This window comes from Scardinius erythrophthalmus (assembly GCF_964197995.2).
Source record: "Scardinius erythrophthalmus genome assembly, chromosome: 5".
Lineage (NCBI taxonomy): Eukaryota > Metazoa > Chordata > Actinopteri > Cypriniformes > Leuciscidae > Scardinius > Scardinius erythrophthalmus.
This window is the reverse complement of record NC_138225.1, coordinates 1945915-1963336: the sequence shown is the minus strand read 5'-3', so window position 1 is coordinate 1963336 and position 17422 is coordinate 1945915. Positions and strand designations below refer to the sequence as shown.

At 38.0% G+C, this 17422-nt stretch overlaps 1 protein-coding gene across 6 annotated transcripts in view; it reads left to right on the top strand.

Annotated features, from left to right (window-relative positions):
* golga2 (golgin A2) overlaps positions 1 to 15761 on the top strand; it is a 34911-nt gene extending 19150 nt beyond the window's left edge. For all 6 annotated transcript variants that reach the window (XM_081366575.1, XM_081366574.1, XM_081366571.1 and 3 more), the window contains 14 exons: positions 6 to 95; positions 206 to 313; positions 1040 to 1127; positions 1364 to 1500; positions 2298 to 2516; positions 3956 to 4069; positions 6915 to 7139; positions 8299 to 8398; positions 8475 to 8563; positions 9153 to 9327; positions 10531 to 10698; positions 11724 to 11830; positions 11916 to 12084; positions 13963 to 15761. In XM_081366575.1, the coding sequence (XP_081222701.1) occupies positions 6 to 95; positions 206 to 313; positions 1040 to 1127; positions 1364 to 1500; positions 2298 to 2516; positions 3956 to 4069; positions 6915 to 7139; positions 8299 to 8398; positions 8475 to 8563; positions 9153 to 9327; positions 10531 to 10698; positions 11724 to 11830; positions 11916 to 12084; positions 13963 to 14225 (2052 nt within the window). In that variant the 3' untranslated portion in view covers positions 14226 to 15761. The remainder of the gene's footprint in view (positions 1 to 5; positions 96 to 205; positions 314 to 1039; positions 1128 to 1363; positions 1501 to 2297; positions 2517 to 3955; positions 4070 to 6914; positions 7140 to 8298; positions 8399 to 8474; positions 8564 to 9152; positions 9328 to 10530; positions 10699 to 11723; positions 11831 to 11915; positions 12085 to 13962) is intronic.
* The last annotated feature ends 1661 nt before the right edge of the window (positions 15762 to 17422 follow it).

Sequence of the window (17422 nt, the reverse complement as noted above, 5' to 3'; positions counted from 1 at the left end):
TCCAGTTCTCCAGTCAGTCGGGTCCTCCATCAGAACACCAGCAGGTTCAGCTCATCCTGGAAGAGAAGCACCAGTTAGAGGCTCACGCGGCTCAGGTGTGTGTGTGAAGGGATTGTTATTTGGGAATGGCTTGTGCCAGTGTTTTTCCTCTGTCATTCTGAATTCCCTGTGCTTTGTTTATGTGTGTGTGTGTGTGTGTGTGCAGCTGATGGAGTCCGTCGCTCAGCTTCAGGTGGAGAGAGATCAGTACGCTGCACAGATTCAGGAGGAGGGACGAGTGTGGAAAGACAAAACAGAACAGCTCCTGTCTCAGGTAAACATATACGTGTGTGTGTGTTGTGTGTGTGTGTGTGTGTGTGTTTTATTTTACAGTACAACTATAAGTGCTTCTCATTACAAATCCGGTGAAATGGCTGCCACACGTTTCATTCCCAAATGCATGTTATAAGTGACATGATAGTAAATTCACTCTGAAACACACATATATTAATTTCATTAAATCGCAGACTTTGTGATGGGTCGCTATTTCGATGTCAGCCCTAACACACACATGTTCATACCCTCCCGGAGTGTGTTGATTTAGGGATGCACCGATATGAGCATTTTGTCCGATACCGATAACCGATAATTCTTTATATTTGAAAGCCGATAACCGATATATTGGTCGATAAATCCAAATTTTTATATAATTTTTGGGAGCCTGAATACAAAAAGTCTCAACATTAAAATCCATGTCCCAAACACACAATTATAATGATGTTCTCATCATTTTATGTGGCCGATATGACAGACATGCTCTTAACTATATTTTCCCTTTTTTTACTGATTTTAATCATATTTCAAGCATGTTGAACAGTGCGCATCTGAGGTGTCTCAGCTGAAGGAAAAAATCTATTATTTATCGACTTTAATATATCAGACAAATTTTCTTATTGGGCCGATAATGATAACATTAAAAATTAACATATATCGGCCGATACCGATATGGTGGGCAATATATCGTGCATCACTAATGTTGATGTATTGTGTGTGTGTGTAGGTACGTCTGATGTCTGAGGAGAGGGACAACACTGCTGTTCAGATCCACGAGCTGCAGGAGAAGATCATAGAACTGGAGAACGCTGCAGGTACAAGACATGAGATCCACACTCTTTACGCCCTATTCACATTGAACACAATACTAAATGTGTTATTAAGAACCAAGAGAACCGAACTACAAGTGTGAACACACCCTAAATCACTTACTTTTTCCTCTCAGTTGCCAAAAAACTAAACAAATGCCCAAAACATACACTACATAAATACCACTTGTAGCCGTACTCTCGTCAGATAGAAACATGACAGATTTGTGTTGTGTCCACAGCTCTGATGAGCAGAGAGCAGGAGCTGCAGGCCGTGTCGCAGGTCTCAGGCCCTTCAGAAAATGAACTGGCCCTTCAGGAAACCATCAGCAGCCTTCAGCAGGAGAGAGACGCTCTCAGTCTACAGTACCAAGCACAGGTGATGTCATGCATATACTGTGTTTGTCTTACAAAGTTCACAAATCGCTACTCGTGTTTATGTGAAAATACGAGATCATGCAATTCTTACTGCAGTATATTTAGATGAATACATTTCTTAAATGCATTACACAAAACCCTTTTGACTCCATCATTCTTCACAATAGCTGTTTCCACCCACCGGTTTTTATGCACATTTTGGGATATCTAAATATATATAAAAAATGCTGGATGGAAATGCTAAAATAAAAATAAATTTTGAAAAAAGTGCATAAAAAATGCACTTAATTGAGGCAGATACATTTTTCATGCGTATAGGCTACAACGAAAACACATTTACTGAGAATATCCCTTGATGCGCAACAAAAAACTTGCGTGACTTTGCCTCAACAGAGATTGTGATATTTTGTTCTCTTGAACAAAGTTCTCTTATTTGCAAATGTTTTTTGTCATATTCCAATTTTGCACTAAAGTTAAATTCGCAACTTTGGATGAAAACATAGCTTTTGATATTCATATATATCGTCACATCATTCAGTCCTAGCAGACACTCCTTAAGTGTTTAGACACTCCTTACATAAACGTTTTCCTAATAATTGATACATTGTAGATACAACTTGGCTTGAGTCACTATTCTTTGTGCATTCTTAAAAACCTAAAAAAAATAATAATCGAGATATCGCTATCAAATCACGTGAGCAGCTTGTTATCCGATGTTTTCAGAGGATCAGTCACACAATATGCGTGTTTTATTCTATTTACACATGATTTGCATATGTTTTCTCTTGTGTCCTGTAGGTGCGGGACAACGAGCAGCTGAGCCGACTGGTGCAGGAACAGGAGGTGAGGCTGGAAGAACTGGAGAGGCAGGCCGAACGGGCCGCTGAAGACGCTCAGGATCGACTCCGTATTCTGGAGGACGTCCAGAGCGATAAAGCCACCATCAGCAGAGCCCTGGCTCAGAACCGAGACCTCAAAGACCAGCTGGCCGAGTTTCAGAACGGGTTTGTCAAGCTGGTGAGTAGGGATTGGGCGATAGGGCTCAGATGCGCAACGATTTTTCGATTGAAAGTTTTAAATGTGGTCGATTCAAAACAGATTCTCAAAGACCACAAAACGATTTTTTTTCCATATTTATTTATCTATCACCCAAAAGCCAGTATTAGTTTTCCTAGACTGCTCATAGGCTTGCACGTTACAGCTAATGCTGGGAGATTTTATGTTTGTTCAGTCTTAAACATAAAATAACCTGATCCTGTTTGATCAAGGCGTGCGACTGTTCTGACTTGTCCTTTTTACTGCATCAATTTTTCATCTTGCATCAAAATCCTGTCTATTCATTGTATGCATTTGAAATATAGAGTTGGGTTCTGTTTTAATGTACCCAAGTGTACCCTTGTAAACCTATGTTCACTGTTCTTTTTTATAAATATAGGATTTGTATTAAATCTATATTCATTGAGTCGAATCGAGAATCGAATCAGGAACATCTGAATCGATACCCAGCCCTAATGGGCGATATGGACTTAAAACTATATCACAATATAGATTTCTGGTATTTATTGCGATAACTGTATCAATGATAATAAATTTATTACCATTCACTGCTGTTTTTGGCTTCAAGTGACAGCTGCAAGCATTCTACAGAGCCTCAGAAACACAAACATTGATCTAAAGTAAAACGTACCCATCATCAAATTGTTGTTGTTGTTCATCATCAAATAGGCTTCTATAATATACCAATTACATAAAAGAATAAAAAAAACCTGTAAAAATCCAAACCCCCGCCCTGGCAGAAATGGAAAAGTTGCAGATAATACGTTTCTTCTGTAAAAGTGCAGATGTTTAAATAGTGCGACTGTACTGAAAAACAGCACACAATAATAATTCAAATCAATTACAATTTTGAAATGTAAAAAACTAACAATAATGCTGATTATTATTGTTAATGATTAATATTCAGTTTACTTTTATTTGTATAGCGCTTTTCACAATACACATCATTTCATATTCATACTAAGTCCATATTACAATTTACAGTGATCTGTTATCAGAGGTAATGGTCTAAGTTATGTATTTCAGAAATGTACATATACAAAATCACATTTAGCAAAAAATGTATTATTTAAAAAATGTAGTAATTTAATGCAGATACAATGAGCTCATTGACGCAATGAATACTTGTTTGTTAACAAATGATTATAAGAATAACAATACAAACTGCACTAAGGATTGATGAGCTTCCGGGTTCATGAATATTAATCACGTGCACATTAGTCTCTGCTTGCTCATAAAGGCTGAATAATTCCAAATGAACAACATTATTTTACAGGAAAATACAACAAATAATATCATTTACATGCTGTATGTCAATTCAGCGTGGCCCATCCCTACTGGTGAGCTCTAGTGAAAGATGACGTATGCGAATGTGACCCCTGACCTTTCTCCTCCTTCAGACCAATGAGAACATGGAGCTGACGAGCGCTCTGCAGTCCGAGAACCACATCAAGAAGGAGATCGCTCGTAAGATGGGTCAGCTACAGGAAGATCTGCACAATGCCAAAGAACAGGTTTGTGTCCATTTAGAGCCAATAATCATTAAATGTATCCTATGTAAAATTTAAATAAACAGGCTTGCATGATGTTAGAGTTATACTTTATTGTCCTTTTACAATAACCGTGCACATGCAGCCAACTATGCACAACTATGAAACATCATAAAAATCACCTTTAAAGGGGTCATATAATGCCATTTTTGTACAAGCTAATATGATTCTTTAGGGTCTAGATTAAAAGTTTGTAATATACTTTAATTAAAAATTCTCATTAGTATTGTAAGAAAACACTAATTTTACCTGGTCAAAAACAGCTCTGTTTTCAGCACGCCGTTTGAGTGCATGTGTCTTTAAATGATAATGAGCTTTGCTCACCCCGCCCCTCTGTTCTGTGGGTACACCGTATTAGACATTCTCTGACCATATCTAACACAATAACCACGTGTTATTCGTTATAAACGTGGGATTATGAATTATATTGAGAACGTCGTACATAGAAAACATGCCGTAATGTACCCTGAGTGTAAACCTTAGACGCATTCATCGTGAAGCCTGCAGCAAGGTTTGCAAATTTCGCAAAGATTAATATAAATACTAATATAAAGGTTAATAAAACATTACACTCACATCTTCTGGAGGTTCAGCAGGAACACGTTGGTACCGATCCGTTTTTTCTCGTTTGTGAAGCTGTCTGGTGTGAAATGATTCGCGCAAACATGAAAGCACAGACGATCGTGGGGAATCCCCGTGAGGGAATCCCCGCGTCAATCCTTTGGGCATATCGCTTCAAAAACAAAACTCAGCCACTGCTTCTTCAACGGCTCGGATTTAGGAACATCCAAATGACTGCTGTGTTCCTTATTACATCTAAGAACAGAACATCACAATCGCTTAGACGCCATTCTACTCCAGCATATCAACAATGGCGGACTACTATGACGACGGCTGTCACAGCTCGCTCAGGGCGGGTCTTGTGTTGAAACACGGCTGTCAATCACAATAGCGGGAGGGGCGTACGATCTTATGACGTCACAATATCGAACGGCTTGATTTCAGAGATGGTCAAACATATAAGGAGATTAAAACAAAACCACTGGATGGATTTTTATCATGATAGGATGGTTGTGTACAGGCACTGCCAACAGACATTTCAGTGCAATCAACTTGTAAAAGTGCATGTACCATTATATGACCCCTTTAAAAGAGAGCCGTGCTGATTACGTTATTCCAACCTCTTACTACTTAAAATATTAATAGATACCTGTGCAAAAGTTATTTTGTAACAGTTGCTTTTATATAATGGAACCCTAAACATTTCCCTGACGGTAATAATTGAAACATTGAAGATAAAACATGGCTTGAGCCACTATTAGGGATGCACGATTAATTGAAAATAAACCACATGCGATTTGGCAAAGACTGCAAATTATTTATTTATTTATTTATTTTAATGCGCTGCTTGTCAGTGCAGCACGGCTCTGTGATCAGTAGTAAATGCTGCTCCATCTGAAAGCCAGATGGCGCTCTAATGCAGAAACTCCATATACTGGTCCTTCAATGCTAATGGATATAGCCTTTATTACTGTATAGAATACTGTGAAATAATATTTTGCCTGCCTTATTCTATGATAAGAAGCCACTTTATCTTACAGAATGATGTTTTCAAACACTCGATTGACGTTATGAAGTGAGTTTGGAGTAAAAACATGTTATTAAATGTCTTGTACCAGAGTATCAATCACACAATGTGTGTGAGTTTTACTCTATTTACACATTTGCATAATTTCAACAAAAGTAGCATTTCACCAGTAATATTCCAAAATAGAAGCTTGAGGATTTGAAATGTTAAAATCATGAGCGTTTGAAAGTGCAGAATTTAAGACTTAAATATACATTTAATTTAATATTCTAAACGGAGTTTAATATTAGCTTTGTAACTTGTAGTATAAAAATTTAAGTATTATTATATTTCTTATATAACATTATTTTAAAGTACAATTATAATTTCTAGCCGTAATATATTTCTGTTTTATTTTATAATTAGGGTTAAACATAATAAAAATAATTTGTTGTTGTTCACTTTGATAGGATTCCCTAAACAGTGTGAAAGTAATGTGGATTGAGACACTATAAAGGAGTGTTAGTCACTTTAAAGTCCAGCTACAAAGTCAAAGTAAAATGCTTAATAAAAAGATATAAAAGATTTTATCTGTTAACTGACATCAGAGAACTGTGAACATGCAAATGTTTTTAAATTATTAATTTAAATTAAATATTAAAGTCCCCCTGTAATCAATAATTGTATCCCTTAAAACTCATCTTTGATCACTGAAATGTATAATAAATATATTTGAAATAAATATTTAAATATGAAATATTTAATAAAAGTTTTCATGCCTTAAAATATCTTGAATGTAACTCGACACCCTTGCCTCATTTAGTATACGCGGTTCTATGAATATGCAAATGAGCCCCGCCTCCACTCACTCACTCAGCTCAGAGATCCACTGGTTGACGATCACACGCTGATCTGATTGGTTACAAGGTAGTTTGTGACGTCAGAAACACCAGCGATTTCAAAGCGTGTTTTTGAGACTGTCTTTGGTTCACTGCAGTTTTAAGGAGGAAATACTCAGCAATGGTGTCGACTTATGAACTTACACATGCTTTGTCTTAAAGCAGATTAAAAACACCACATAGACACATAAACTACACTGAAGCTGGATTTGCACCACACTTTAACTTAAAATCTCAAGGGGAAGATATTTTATGGTTAAAGGAACTGCTGCCTTAAAGGGATATGCATTTGCACGCAGCTTTAGTCATTTTGCACAACCTGATTATTGCTTCATCTCATCAGCTGCTGGAGAAGTCGAACGAGGTGGCGTCGGTGCAGGAGCAGAGGGATCAGTATCTGAGCCATCTTCAGCAGTACACGAGCGGATACCAGGCGCTGGTGGCGGAGCGAGAGCATCTGCACAAGCAGTTCCTGCAGCAGGCGCAGCTGATGGACCGACTGCAGCACGACGAGGTGCAGGGGAAAGTGCAGCTGGAGCAGAGTCACATGCAGCTGCAGGAGGCACAGGTGAACGCCACCAGATCGACTTCATCTATCACTGTGTTAGCGTCCACTAGTGGTGGAACGATACCCTCATGTCACGATTCGATACATATCACAACACGATATTACTGCGACCAGGGTTTGAACTGAACTTTTTCACTCTCCGGCCATTTTGGCTACTAAATTAAGTTACCCGCCATTGAGAACTTCAACTAGCCAAAAAAAAGAAGGAAAAAAAAACAGATTAACTACATCACAGCATATGAAGAGTTCAGATGCAAAAGCCTCTAAGTGCCATCTGTAATTTTCTTTTAGAATGATAATTTTTATTCAGTAATTTTAGTTCAGTAATTTCACTTAAATGACAATTAATAGGTCGTTTTCATTGCCATTTAAGTGAAATTACTGAACTTAAATAAACGAGCTTGATAAAAATGATCATTCTAGAAGAAAATTTCAGATGGCACTTAGAGGCTTTTGCATCTGAACTCTTATTATTATAATATTATTATTATACATTATATTCTACATTATATATAGTAGTTTAATGTAGTACTGACACTAAAACTCTGAAAACTTGAATTTAATTTTTTTATGTAGTGATTTTTATCTTGGGTGAACTATCCACAATACATATTGTTGCATTTTTGTATTGCGATATATTGTTCCACATCTAGTGGTGAGGATGCGAAGAGCAGAAGTTACGGTGGCCGACGGGAAGTGATGTCGTCGTCTAAGACTGCAGAGAGTAGCCAGTTAGTCAATGAGGTTTCTTTACAAAGATAAATTAAGTCGAAATTAGGTTTACTTTATTATTCAGTAAAACAATGTTATTGTGAATATTATTGTTACTTGTTCATCATTGTGTCAGTGTTTTATTCGCTGACTTTAGCTCGCTTTTCTGCATGAAGAACAACATAGTGATGAAACGCGTTTGTCCCTTTAGGGCCACTGTAGAAACATGTCAGCGCATTTCAATGTAAGTGTGTGTGTAGATAGAAATGGCTCATTCTAAGGTAATAAAAACATAACGGTTAATTAAGTAAGGTATACTTACACCACTGAAAACATAGTTATGTATATGATACTGCATTTCTGTCAACAGATCCTCCTAAATATTACACAGTGCACCTTTAAATGCTCGAGGATAATAATATCCATCCTGCTTTACTGTTCCCTGCAGGAGAAACTAAACCAGCTGGCCAGAGACAACGAGGAGCTGAAGACTGAAGTGCAGGAGCTCCTGAACGGGTCTGTCATGAACACGTCACTCAGAGACGAGGGTGAGTCCCAGCTTTCTCTGAAACATCTGCTCTACCACAGTGGCTTAACTGACGATTACCCCACTGATGTTTGAAGGTGATGGGTTGGAAAGCCACTCGCTCCCAGAGAGCTTCCAGAAATCCCAGATTGCCATTCCAGAAGAGTTTGAGACCAGAGAAGACATGGTGAGTTTATTCAAATGTGCAGCAATTGAATAGACTTCTGTGACACTGGATATGAAGATTTACAGTCAAAATGCACTATTCAGTCAGTTAATTTTTTGTGAAAAAATAGTTTGATTTCACCTTTTGAAAGGACTTTTCTCATCTGTTGAGACCTTCAAAGCAGGAGATAATTATATATTATATTTTATTATGTTATATCAAATTATAGAATCATGAGCATTTCAAAGTGCAGAATTTAAGACTTAAATATACATTTAATTTAATATTATAAATGGAATTTAATATTAGCTTTGTGACTTGTAGTGTAAAAATAAGTATTTTTATAATTATCTTATATTTTATCATTTTTATAATTTATATTTTATAATAAGGGTTAAATATATATTATTTTCTATATTATATTAATATATTGTATTGTATTAAATTGTATTAATAAATAATAATAATAATGGCAATATTATTTTAAAATGTATAAATAAATAAAAACTTTCTTTTCATGCAAAAACTCAACCTCCACCCAACATGTTCTCCTCATTAAATATTAATTTCCTCTCTGTGGTGAATTGTTCTTTCCCTCTGATAATTTCAGGAGGAGTTTATTCATTCCGCCCTGTCCCGTCTGGAGGATGAGAGGGATGAGATGAGCCGTCGGTTCGAGGAGGAGAGGAGGCTTCATCACGCCGCCCGGCAACAGATGACGGCCATGAGCCACGAGCATCTTAATCATCATCATCATCATCATCAGAACACAAGTGAAGAGACAGGTGTGGCTTCATCATGAGCAGACATTCACTGCGCTGAAATCCCTCAGACGTCTACACACTTTTGTGAAAACTCATTCACACGTTTGGTTTTAGGTCCGTCAAATTAAAATTAAAAAATAAAATTCCGCATTTCAATGCAAAGCGGTCCAATCTAATTTTAGGTGTGCGTCGGGCAGCCTTATCAGTGGCCTAACGAGATGTGATGATGATTTAAAAGTAATTTGTTGTGTTTTAATGTTTTTGTTTGTCTTAATAGTGGAATCCACTAGATTTGGTGCTGCTGTTTTTTTTATTTGAAACATTGCAGAAATAGAGAACACAATTTCTCTGCGCTGCTTTTCCATTGTTTTTCATGTAAACATGCGCTAGACGGACATCTTTGACCGATACACTCACGTCTCGCACTAGAAAGCTGCATGTTTAGAATGTCGTGTAAAGTTAAAAGAAATTCAACTTTTAAAAAACATTTTTAAAAGTTGACACTTTTTTCCCGTTTTTAAATGCAAAAAGTCGTCTGTGTGAATCAAAGTATGCATAAATACATGAAGCTGTTTTATTCACAAGTTTTTATGCAATTTACAAAATTATATTTGATTTATAAATGTTAGTTTAAACATAATGCACTTTTTTTTACCGACATTCATGTTATGTCATTGCTTTTAATAAACAATTTAATTGCGGTGCGTTGATATTTTATATGTAAAATAAAAAATATAATATTGATAATAATGGCCTCAGGAGACAAGCCAAAATCTTTTTTCCACATTCCTGAAATTATGCCTTTTAAATTTGTATATAATTTGAATATTAGTTTTAAGTAAAAATTCAAATAAAAAAAAAAATACAGTAAAAATGTGAAATATTATTACAATTTAGAAAGTGTTTTCTATGTGAATATATTAGTAAAATAATTTATTCCTGTGATCAAAGCTGAATGTTCAGCATCATTACTCCAGTCTTCAGTGTCACATGATCCTTCAGAAATCACTCTAATATGAGGATCTGATGATCAAGAAACATTTATGATTATTATCAGTGTTGAAAACCGTTGTGCTGCTTCATATTTTTCTAGAATTTTACTATTTAACAACTTGACTATTTACTACAGCTTTTGCTCTCTTTGCTACACTGCTGATTGTGTCTGTGTCTGTGTGTGTGTGTGTGTGTGTGTGTGTGTGTGTGTGTGTGTGTGTGTGTGTGTAGGAGGCTCTGACGGGGTTCCAGTGGAGGTGCACGAGGCTCTGCGTGCTGCCATGGACAAACTCCAGGAGCGTTTCACCAAACTCATGCAGGAGAAGGTGGACCTGAGGGAGCGACTGGAGGAGCTGGAGCACCGCTGCATTCAGCTGTCCGGAGAAACGGACACCATCGGTGAGACGCTGCTGCACACACACACACACGGTCAGCGGATCGGTATCACTGCGTGTCAAAATGCATAAAGTGCAGAATGTTTCTTAATTGCTTGAAAAATGCATCATTTTTCATTTATAGTATGTGGCTGTTGAATGCTTGATTCTGATTGGTTGATGAACGTTCTGAGGTGTGCAATTATTTTGCAATAACCGCACAACTAAAGTAGTTTCAGCAGGTTTTGACCGCATTACAGTTCCATATTACCTCGCCAAATGATTTCTGTTATTTCAAAGGTCCTTACAGCCGACAGAACCAAAACCCACAGCGACACAGCCAAGCAAAGAAATATAACAAATAAATATAGTAAACAATGGGATAAAAAAAAGACAAATTATTTCCATGTTTTTTGCCACAAAATTACGTTTTATTATGTACAGACAGCACACACACTCTTTCTCAAGCTCAAACGCACACACATACAGTACAGACACACACTCACACAGAAACACGTTATTAGCGCCTCTCTGATGATTTCATCTGTAAAATAGTTTTAACAACTTTAGTTACATGACATTTCTCACTAGCGAGGCAATAACGGCGCTGTCTTGAAGCAGATAAACTTAGTTTCACTATTATTCTCTCTCTCTCTCTCTCTCATTAATAACAGTATTAATAACTGCATTAGTCTGCTATCAATGCTATCAAACTGCTTGTTTATCAAACAACACCAAGTACTTATAATATTCACTGGTATTTTAGAGTATAGTTTTATTAATATTTTGAATATGCTTGTTTAATTTTTAGTAATTTTCGTTTTTTTTTTTTTTTTAAACATTGCTATTTAGGTTTCATATCTTTTTATCATAATTCAACAAAGCTTCAGCAATTATCGTGATGTGAAAATTAGATTTCTGCGAATGCGTGCTAGAAGAAAAACAGCTTATATCAGCATATTAGTGATATCTGTTTGTGTTTGACCATTTGAGTTTATCAGCATTGGAGGGAGTTTCTCTTTACAGAAAATGTGTTTTCTGTGTGTGTAGGTGAATACATCGCGCTGTATCAGAACCAGAGAGCCATCATGAAACAAAGACACTTTGAAAAGGAGCAATACATCAACATGCTGGCCAAAGACAAGGAGGAGATGAAGGTACGAGGAGCATCTCTGTGATGATGGTGTGAGGTCTGCGGCGTGATGTTTGACGTGTACGTACGTGTGTGTGTGTGTTGTTCAGGTGAAGTTAGCCGAGCTGCAGGACCTGGTCATGCGTTTGGTGGGGGAGCGTAACGAGTGGTACAGCAGATACATGAGCGCCGTCAGTAACCCTGACCTCCTGCCGTCTGGAGGAGACCAGCCTCGACCTGCTGACCAAAACATGGACAGCGACAGTGTGGACAGTCCAGGTAACAGTCACACTCGTGCAAACCAAGCGGCAACCTTCCTGTCTCTCTCTCTTGAAGAGACTTAAACTGCAGTTCATCGACTGGCCACTAGAGACCGGCTGCAGAAGAGACTCAATCCCATAGACCTCCATGTTAAAATGCCCAACTTTACAGCAGAAAAAAACATGTTTACAGCCTGAAACAAAAACTGGTTTTGGTCTATAAAGCTAATTTTGCCCTTCATGACGACTGTGAGGGGGGTGAATTTTTTTACAACTCATCTGTTTAAATGATATTAAGCCTTAAAGTTCTGCATAATTAAGGGCGTGGCCACTTGAGTGACAGGTGGATTGTCGCTGATGTCACTGCTAGCCGTTTGTCTGCTGTCTGTTAGCGTCACGTCACTTCAGCTAATACACCTTTTTGCACATTTTCGTTTATCCGGGAGTGACGCTCAACCAAGATGGCGACGGCCGGCTCCGCCCACTTTGGGCTTTAAAAATGCTCTTCAGAAACATTACAAGTGACTTCACAGACACTACTTCTAATATTGTTTTACAGTCTATGGCACACACACACACACGAGCATCAGGATCTGTGGTTTAGTTCGTTCGGATGATTTGATTCATTGTGGAAACTTTATCTTCAAAACTTGAACTGAATTGAGCTAGATGACGAAGCTGTTTGATGAAGCAATGAATACAGGGGTTTGTACAAGGTGTTTAAAGTACTGGAAATTTAATTCGTGGAAAACCTTTGAAAACAGACATTTTTATGAAAAGGTACTTGAAAAGTGCTTGAATTATTGAAAGACAATATACATTTTATTGATAAAAACAATCTTTTCACACAAAATGAACTGCAGCCCATTTGATATAGATATAGAGCCATTTCGCATGGCTATGAGCGAGATATTGCTCATAAATATCCAAGTATATGATACTGCTTTCATTATTCAGGTCAGTCATATATTCATGAGGGAAAAAAATCAGTTTGAATAAAGAAAGTGATATCTTTGTCATAGTGTCCTTTCAGTAGTTAAAGTTACCCATTGCTGCACTTTATTTGTACCATTTTGTTTTATTAGGTTATTTTTCTTTCTTTTTTAGAGTTTGAAAAGATATCGTTTGATAAGTGAGATCGCTGATTGTAGTGCTTGAAAACCAAAGAAGTAGTGCTTGAAGTGTTTACAGCTGACTCATATGGAAGCTTGTTTCCTCCACTTCCACAGATGCTACTTTGTTTAATAATTGATGATTTTTGCTACATCAACAGTATTATTGAACTGATTTGACCCTTCGCAGGGAGGTTGATTGACAGGCGATCTGACCAATCATAATCCGCCATTGTTGTCCGACAAAGCAGTGAGGAGAGTTAGTAGATTAACGCTGGAGGATTTGAACTTGAGAAACGGAGTGTACTGACGTCTTTCCACGGTTTAAACAACATTCCTTCTGATGTTCATTCATGTTTATTTGATGCTATAAATGAACTAGAAGGAAGAGATGATCGGTTCACCAGCACATTACACATTAAAGAGCCACAAAACGCTATTTATTGTTGAAATGTCTTTAAAAAATTACCAAATTTGAAAGTTTAGACTTTGTTTCATATCACAAGTAAGCTGGTCTGTCCTGTGTATCAGTGTGTTGTCAGTGTCCTCTCTGCTCCGAGATGTGTGTTTCACTGTGTGAGAACATGGTGTGGCGTGAGAGAGGCGTGGCTTGTCGGACATAGCAACAGTAACTAGAGGGGGCGGGTCTTTGCGAACGGTCAATTGAATAATGCAGGAGACGGTGGATCTGAGGGAGACAGTTTTTGCATAATCAGATTAAACAATGTTATTTATTTTCCGAGTCCTGTGTCAGTTTAATCCTAAACTCCTCCCTGTTCCCCCAGCGGTTCTGGACATGAGCACGGTGGTGGACGTGTCTTCATCGGCCCAGTCCAGCACAGACCCCGAGAGTTCAGAGAGACCCGGATCCACAGCGGACCCGTCCCTGAGACCCAGAGAAGACGGGACGGCCCGTCAGATCATGCAGCTCCTGCAGGAGATCCAGAATCCTCAGGCCAGGCCGGCTCCATTCCTGGGGGAAAACCCCTGCATCCCGTTCTTCTACCGGCCCGACGAACACGACGAGGTCAAGATCCTGGTGGTCTGAAAGCGTGTCTGAATCTGTTTTCCTGCTCGGCTTCGGGACGTTCGGCGACATGGACTCTTCGTTTCTCTGGTTTCTAGAGAAATCTTGATTCTGAAACTCTCCATTTTTGGTTTGTGTGTAAACCAGTTAATCCATAAGAATATCAGTTCTTGCTGCTCTTGTGTCTCCCTGATCAATCCGTGCGATTACTTCACTTTATCAAACATAAGTGCAATAGACCAATCAGTGACGAGTCATATCACTCGTTACATAATAATCTCATACATGTAACATTATACGATATGATTAGAGCAGGTCTGGACTAAGAAGATGAAGTGTTTCCTGAAAGAATAAGGTGAAGTGTTTGTTCGCTTGTAAAGCATGTAGGGCAGAGAGCATTGAGACGGTAATGTATTAGAAAGATCATTCGAGTTGGAAACAGTTGTTTTTGCTTCTCTTTGGCCATTATTGGGATTTGTTGAAAGATGTAATCATATTTTATTCCCCACAAACACACGAGCACCTTGTGTTTTTCCCAGAACCAGCGTTCCAGATGTTCCTGAGATTGTTTGCGGCGAACTCGTATGACGCCGTCGGCTGAGAGTTCAGAGTCGTTCGTTGATGTCGAGTGAGTGCGAGTTTATGAGAGCTGTACAGAAATGAAATTAATATTCCTCCTGGTTCATCTCTAAACAACATCCTCCACAGTCACACACTTTCAAGAGCATTATGGGTGTTTGTCAGATGGATTTGATAACACTTTCTATGACGCCGTTCTCTTGTGTTTTTGTACATAATTGCAATGCAGTTTAACCCGTTTCTTTCACGGCTACACCTTTAAAGAGTGAATGCGTCGCATAAGGCTGTTTTTAAATGCATTAATCTCTTTAGAAGTATATGCATATCACAATCTGCTTACAGGTATTTACAAAAACACTCCACACGTTATTAAGTAGAATGAATATTTACACACATGCTTCATAGAAAGTGTTAGCATATCTATATTCACCGAATGTGAGCGTGTACCTGGAATGTTGATAAGAGTTCACATCTGAATACTGTGTTTGGTCTGAAGTACCGGGGTATTTGACCCTTAAAGCACTTTTATTGGCCACATCTGTAGACGTCAAGCTTTATGCATTTATATCTGCGTTCTGCGTGTATGAATATATTTTACAGTGATTATTTTGGGGGCGTGGGCTTTAATCCGATATTTTCAGATCAAGTAGATTATTTTGCAGAGCTTGTTGATGTACCAGATGTGTAAATAATGTAACTGTGTATCATACTGTATATTCATGGGGGGGAGAAGAGTGGATGTGATGCTTGCGTTTGCCTGCTGAAGAAGAGAGGTGTCTTGTGGGAAGAAAAAGGACGCGCCGTTTGTGTGGTTTCATACGACAGCCGAACTACAGGAGAATTCTATTTATTTGGGATAATGATGAATTACACACTAATCTGTTTTAATTACGACCGATGGAACACAATGAAGGAATAATGAGTTGTTTCATGTGGTGATTTTCCTCCTAAATAAACCTGATCGAGCAAAACAAAACCTGTTCAGCGTCTGAAGTTAATGATGTGGGACTCATAAATGTGACCACAAAACCAGTCACTTTTTGTTTTGTTTTTAGCTTCATAATTTAACTTCATAACAACAATATTTGGCTGAAATACAACTATTGTAAATCTGCAAAAAAATCGAAACATTGAGAAAATCTCCTTTAAAGTTGTTCATTTATGTTGGCGATTGTGCTGCATTCACTCACACAAATACATGTTTGATATATTTACAGTAGGAAATGTACAAAATATCTTCATGGATCATGATCTTTACTTAATATCCTAATGATTTTTGGTATAAAAGAAAAATGGATAATTTTGACCCATACAATGTATTGTTGGCTATTGCCACAGATAAACCCATGTGACTGGTGACGTGATCCAGGGTCACATGATTTCACGCTTTTTTGATTGTGATTTCAAGCGTTTGTGTTTATAATGGCATAATGTACGATTTTATTCAACTTTCTTTTAATGATCTCGCTGAGAAACTACACTGCTGACCAGCTGAGGTGAATCACAGCACTACAGACTTCGATATGAAGCAGAAAAGTATTTGAAAAGACAAAAGTTTGAGACAACGGCTTTAGTGAGGGAAACTACAATCCCATGAGGCATTGCAAACAGCACAATCCAATTAAAAACAAAACCTTATGTAAAGTTTATTGCAAAAATATGCATATATGTGTATATATGTGTGTGTGCATGTATATATGTATGTATATTTATGTGTGTGTGTGTATATATATATACAGGGTGGGCCATTTATATGGATACACCGTAATAACATGGGAATGGTTGGTGATATTAAAGTCCTGTTTGTGGCACATTAGTATATGTGAGGGGGCAAACTCCTCTAGATGGGTGGTGACCATGGTGGCCATTTAGAAGTCGGCCATCTTGGATACAACTTTTGTTTTTTCAATAGGAAGAGGGCCATGTGACACATCAAACTTATTGGTAATGTCACAAGAAAAACAATGGTGTGCTTGGTTTCAACGTAACTTTATTCGTTCATGAGTTATTTACAAGTTTCTGACCACTTATAAAATGTGTTCAATGTGCTGCCCATTGTGTCGGATTGTCAATGCAACCCTGTTCTCCCACTCTTCACACACTGATAGCAACACCGCAGGAGAAATGCCAGCACAGGCATCCAGTATCCGTAGTTTCAGGTGCTGCACATCTCGTATCTTCACACCATAGACAATTGCCTTCAGATGACCCCAAAGATAAAAGTCTAAGGGGGTCAGATCGGGAGACCTTGGGGGCCATTCAGTGTGTGAAGAGTGGGAGAACAGGGTTGCATTGACAATCCAACACAATGGGCAGCACATTGAACACATTTTATAAGTGGTCAGAAACTTGTAAATAACTCATGAACGAATAAAGTTACGTTGAAACCAAGCACACCATTGTTTTTCTTGTGACATTACCAATAAGTTTGATGTGTCACATGGCCCTCTTCCTATTGAAAAAACAAAAGTTGTATCCAAGATGGCCGACTTCTAAATGGCCACCATGGTCACCACCCATCTTGAGGAGTTTGCCCCCTCACATATACTAATGTGCCACAAACAGGACTTTAATATCACCAACCATTCCCATGTTATTACGGTGTATCCATATAAATGGCTCACCCTGTATATGTATAT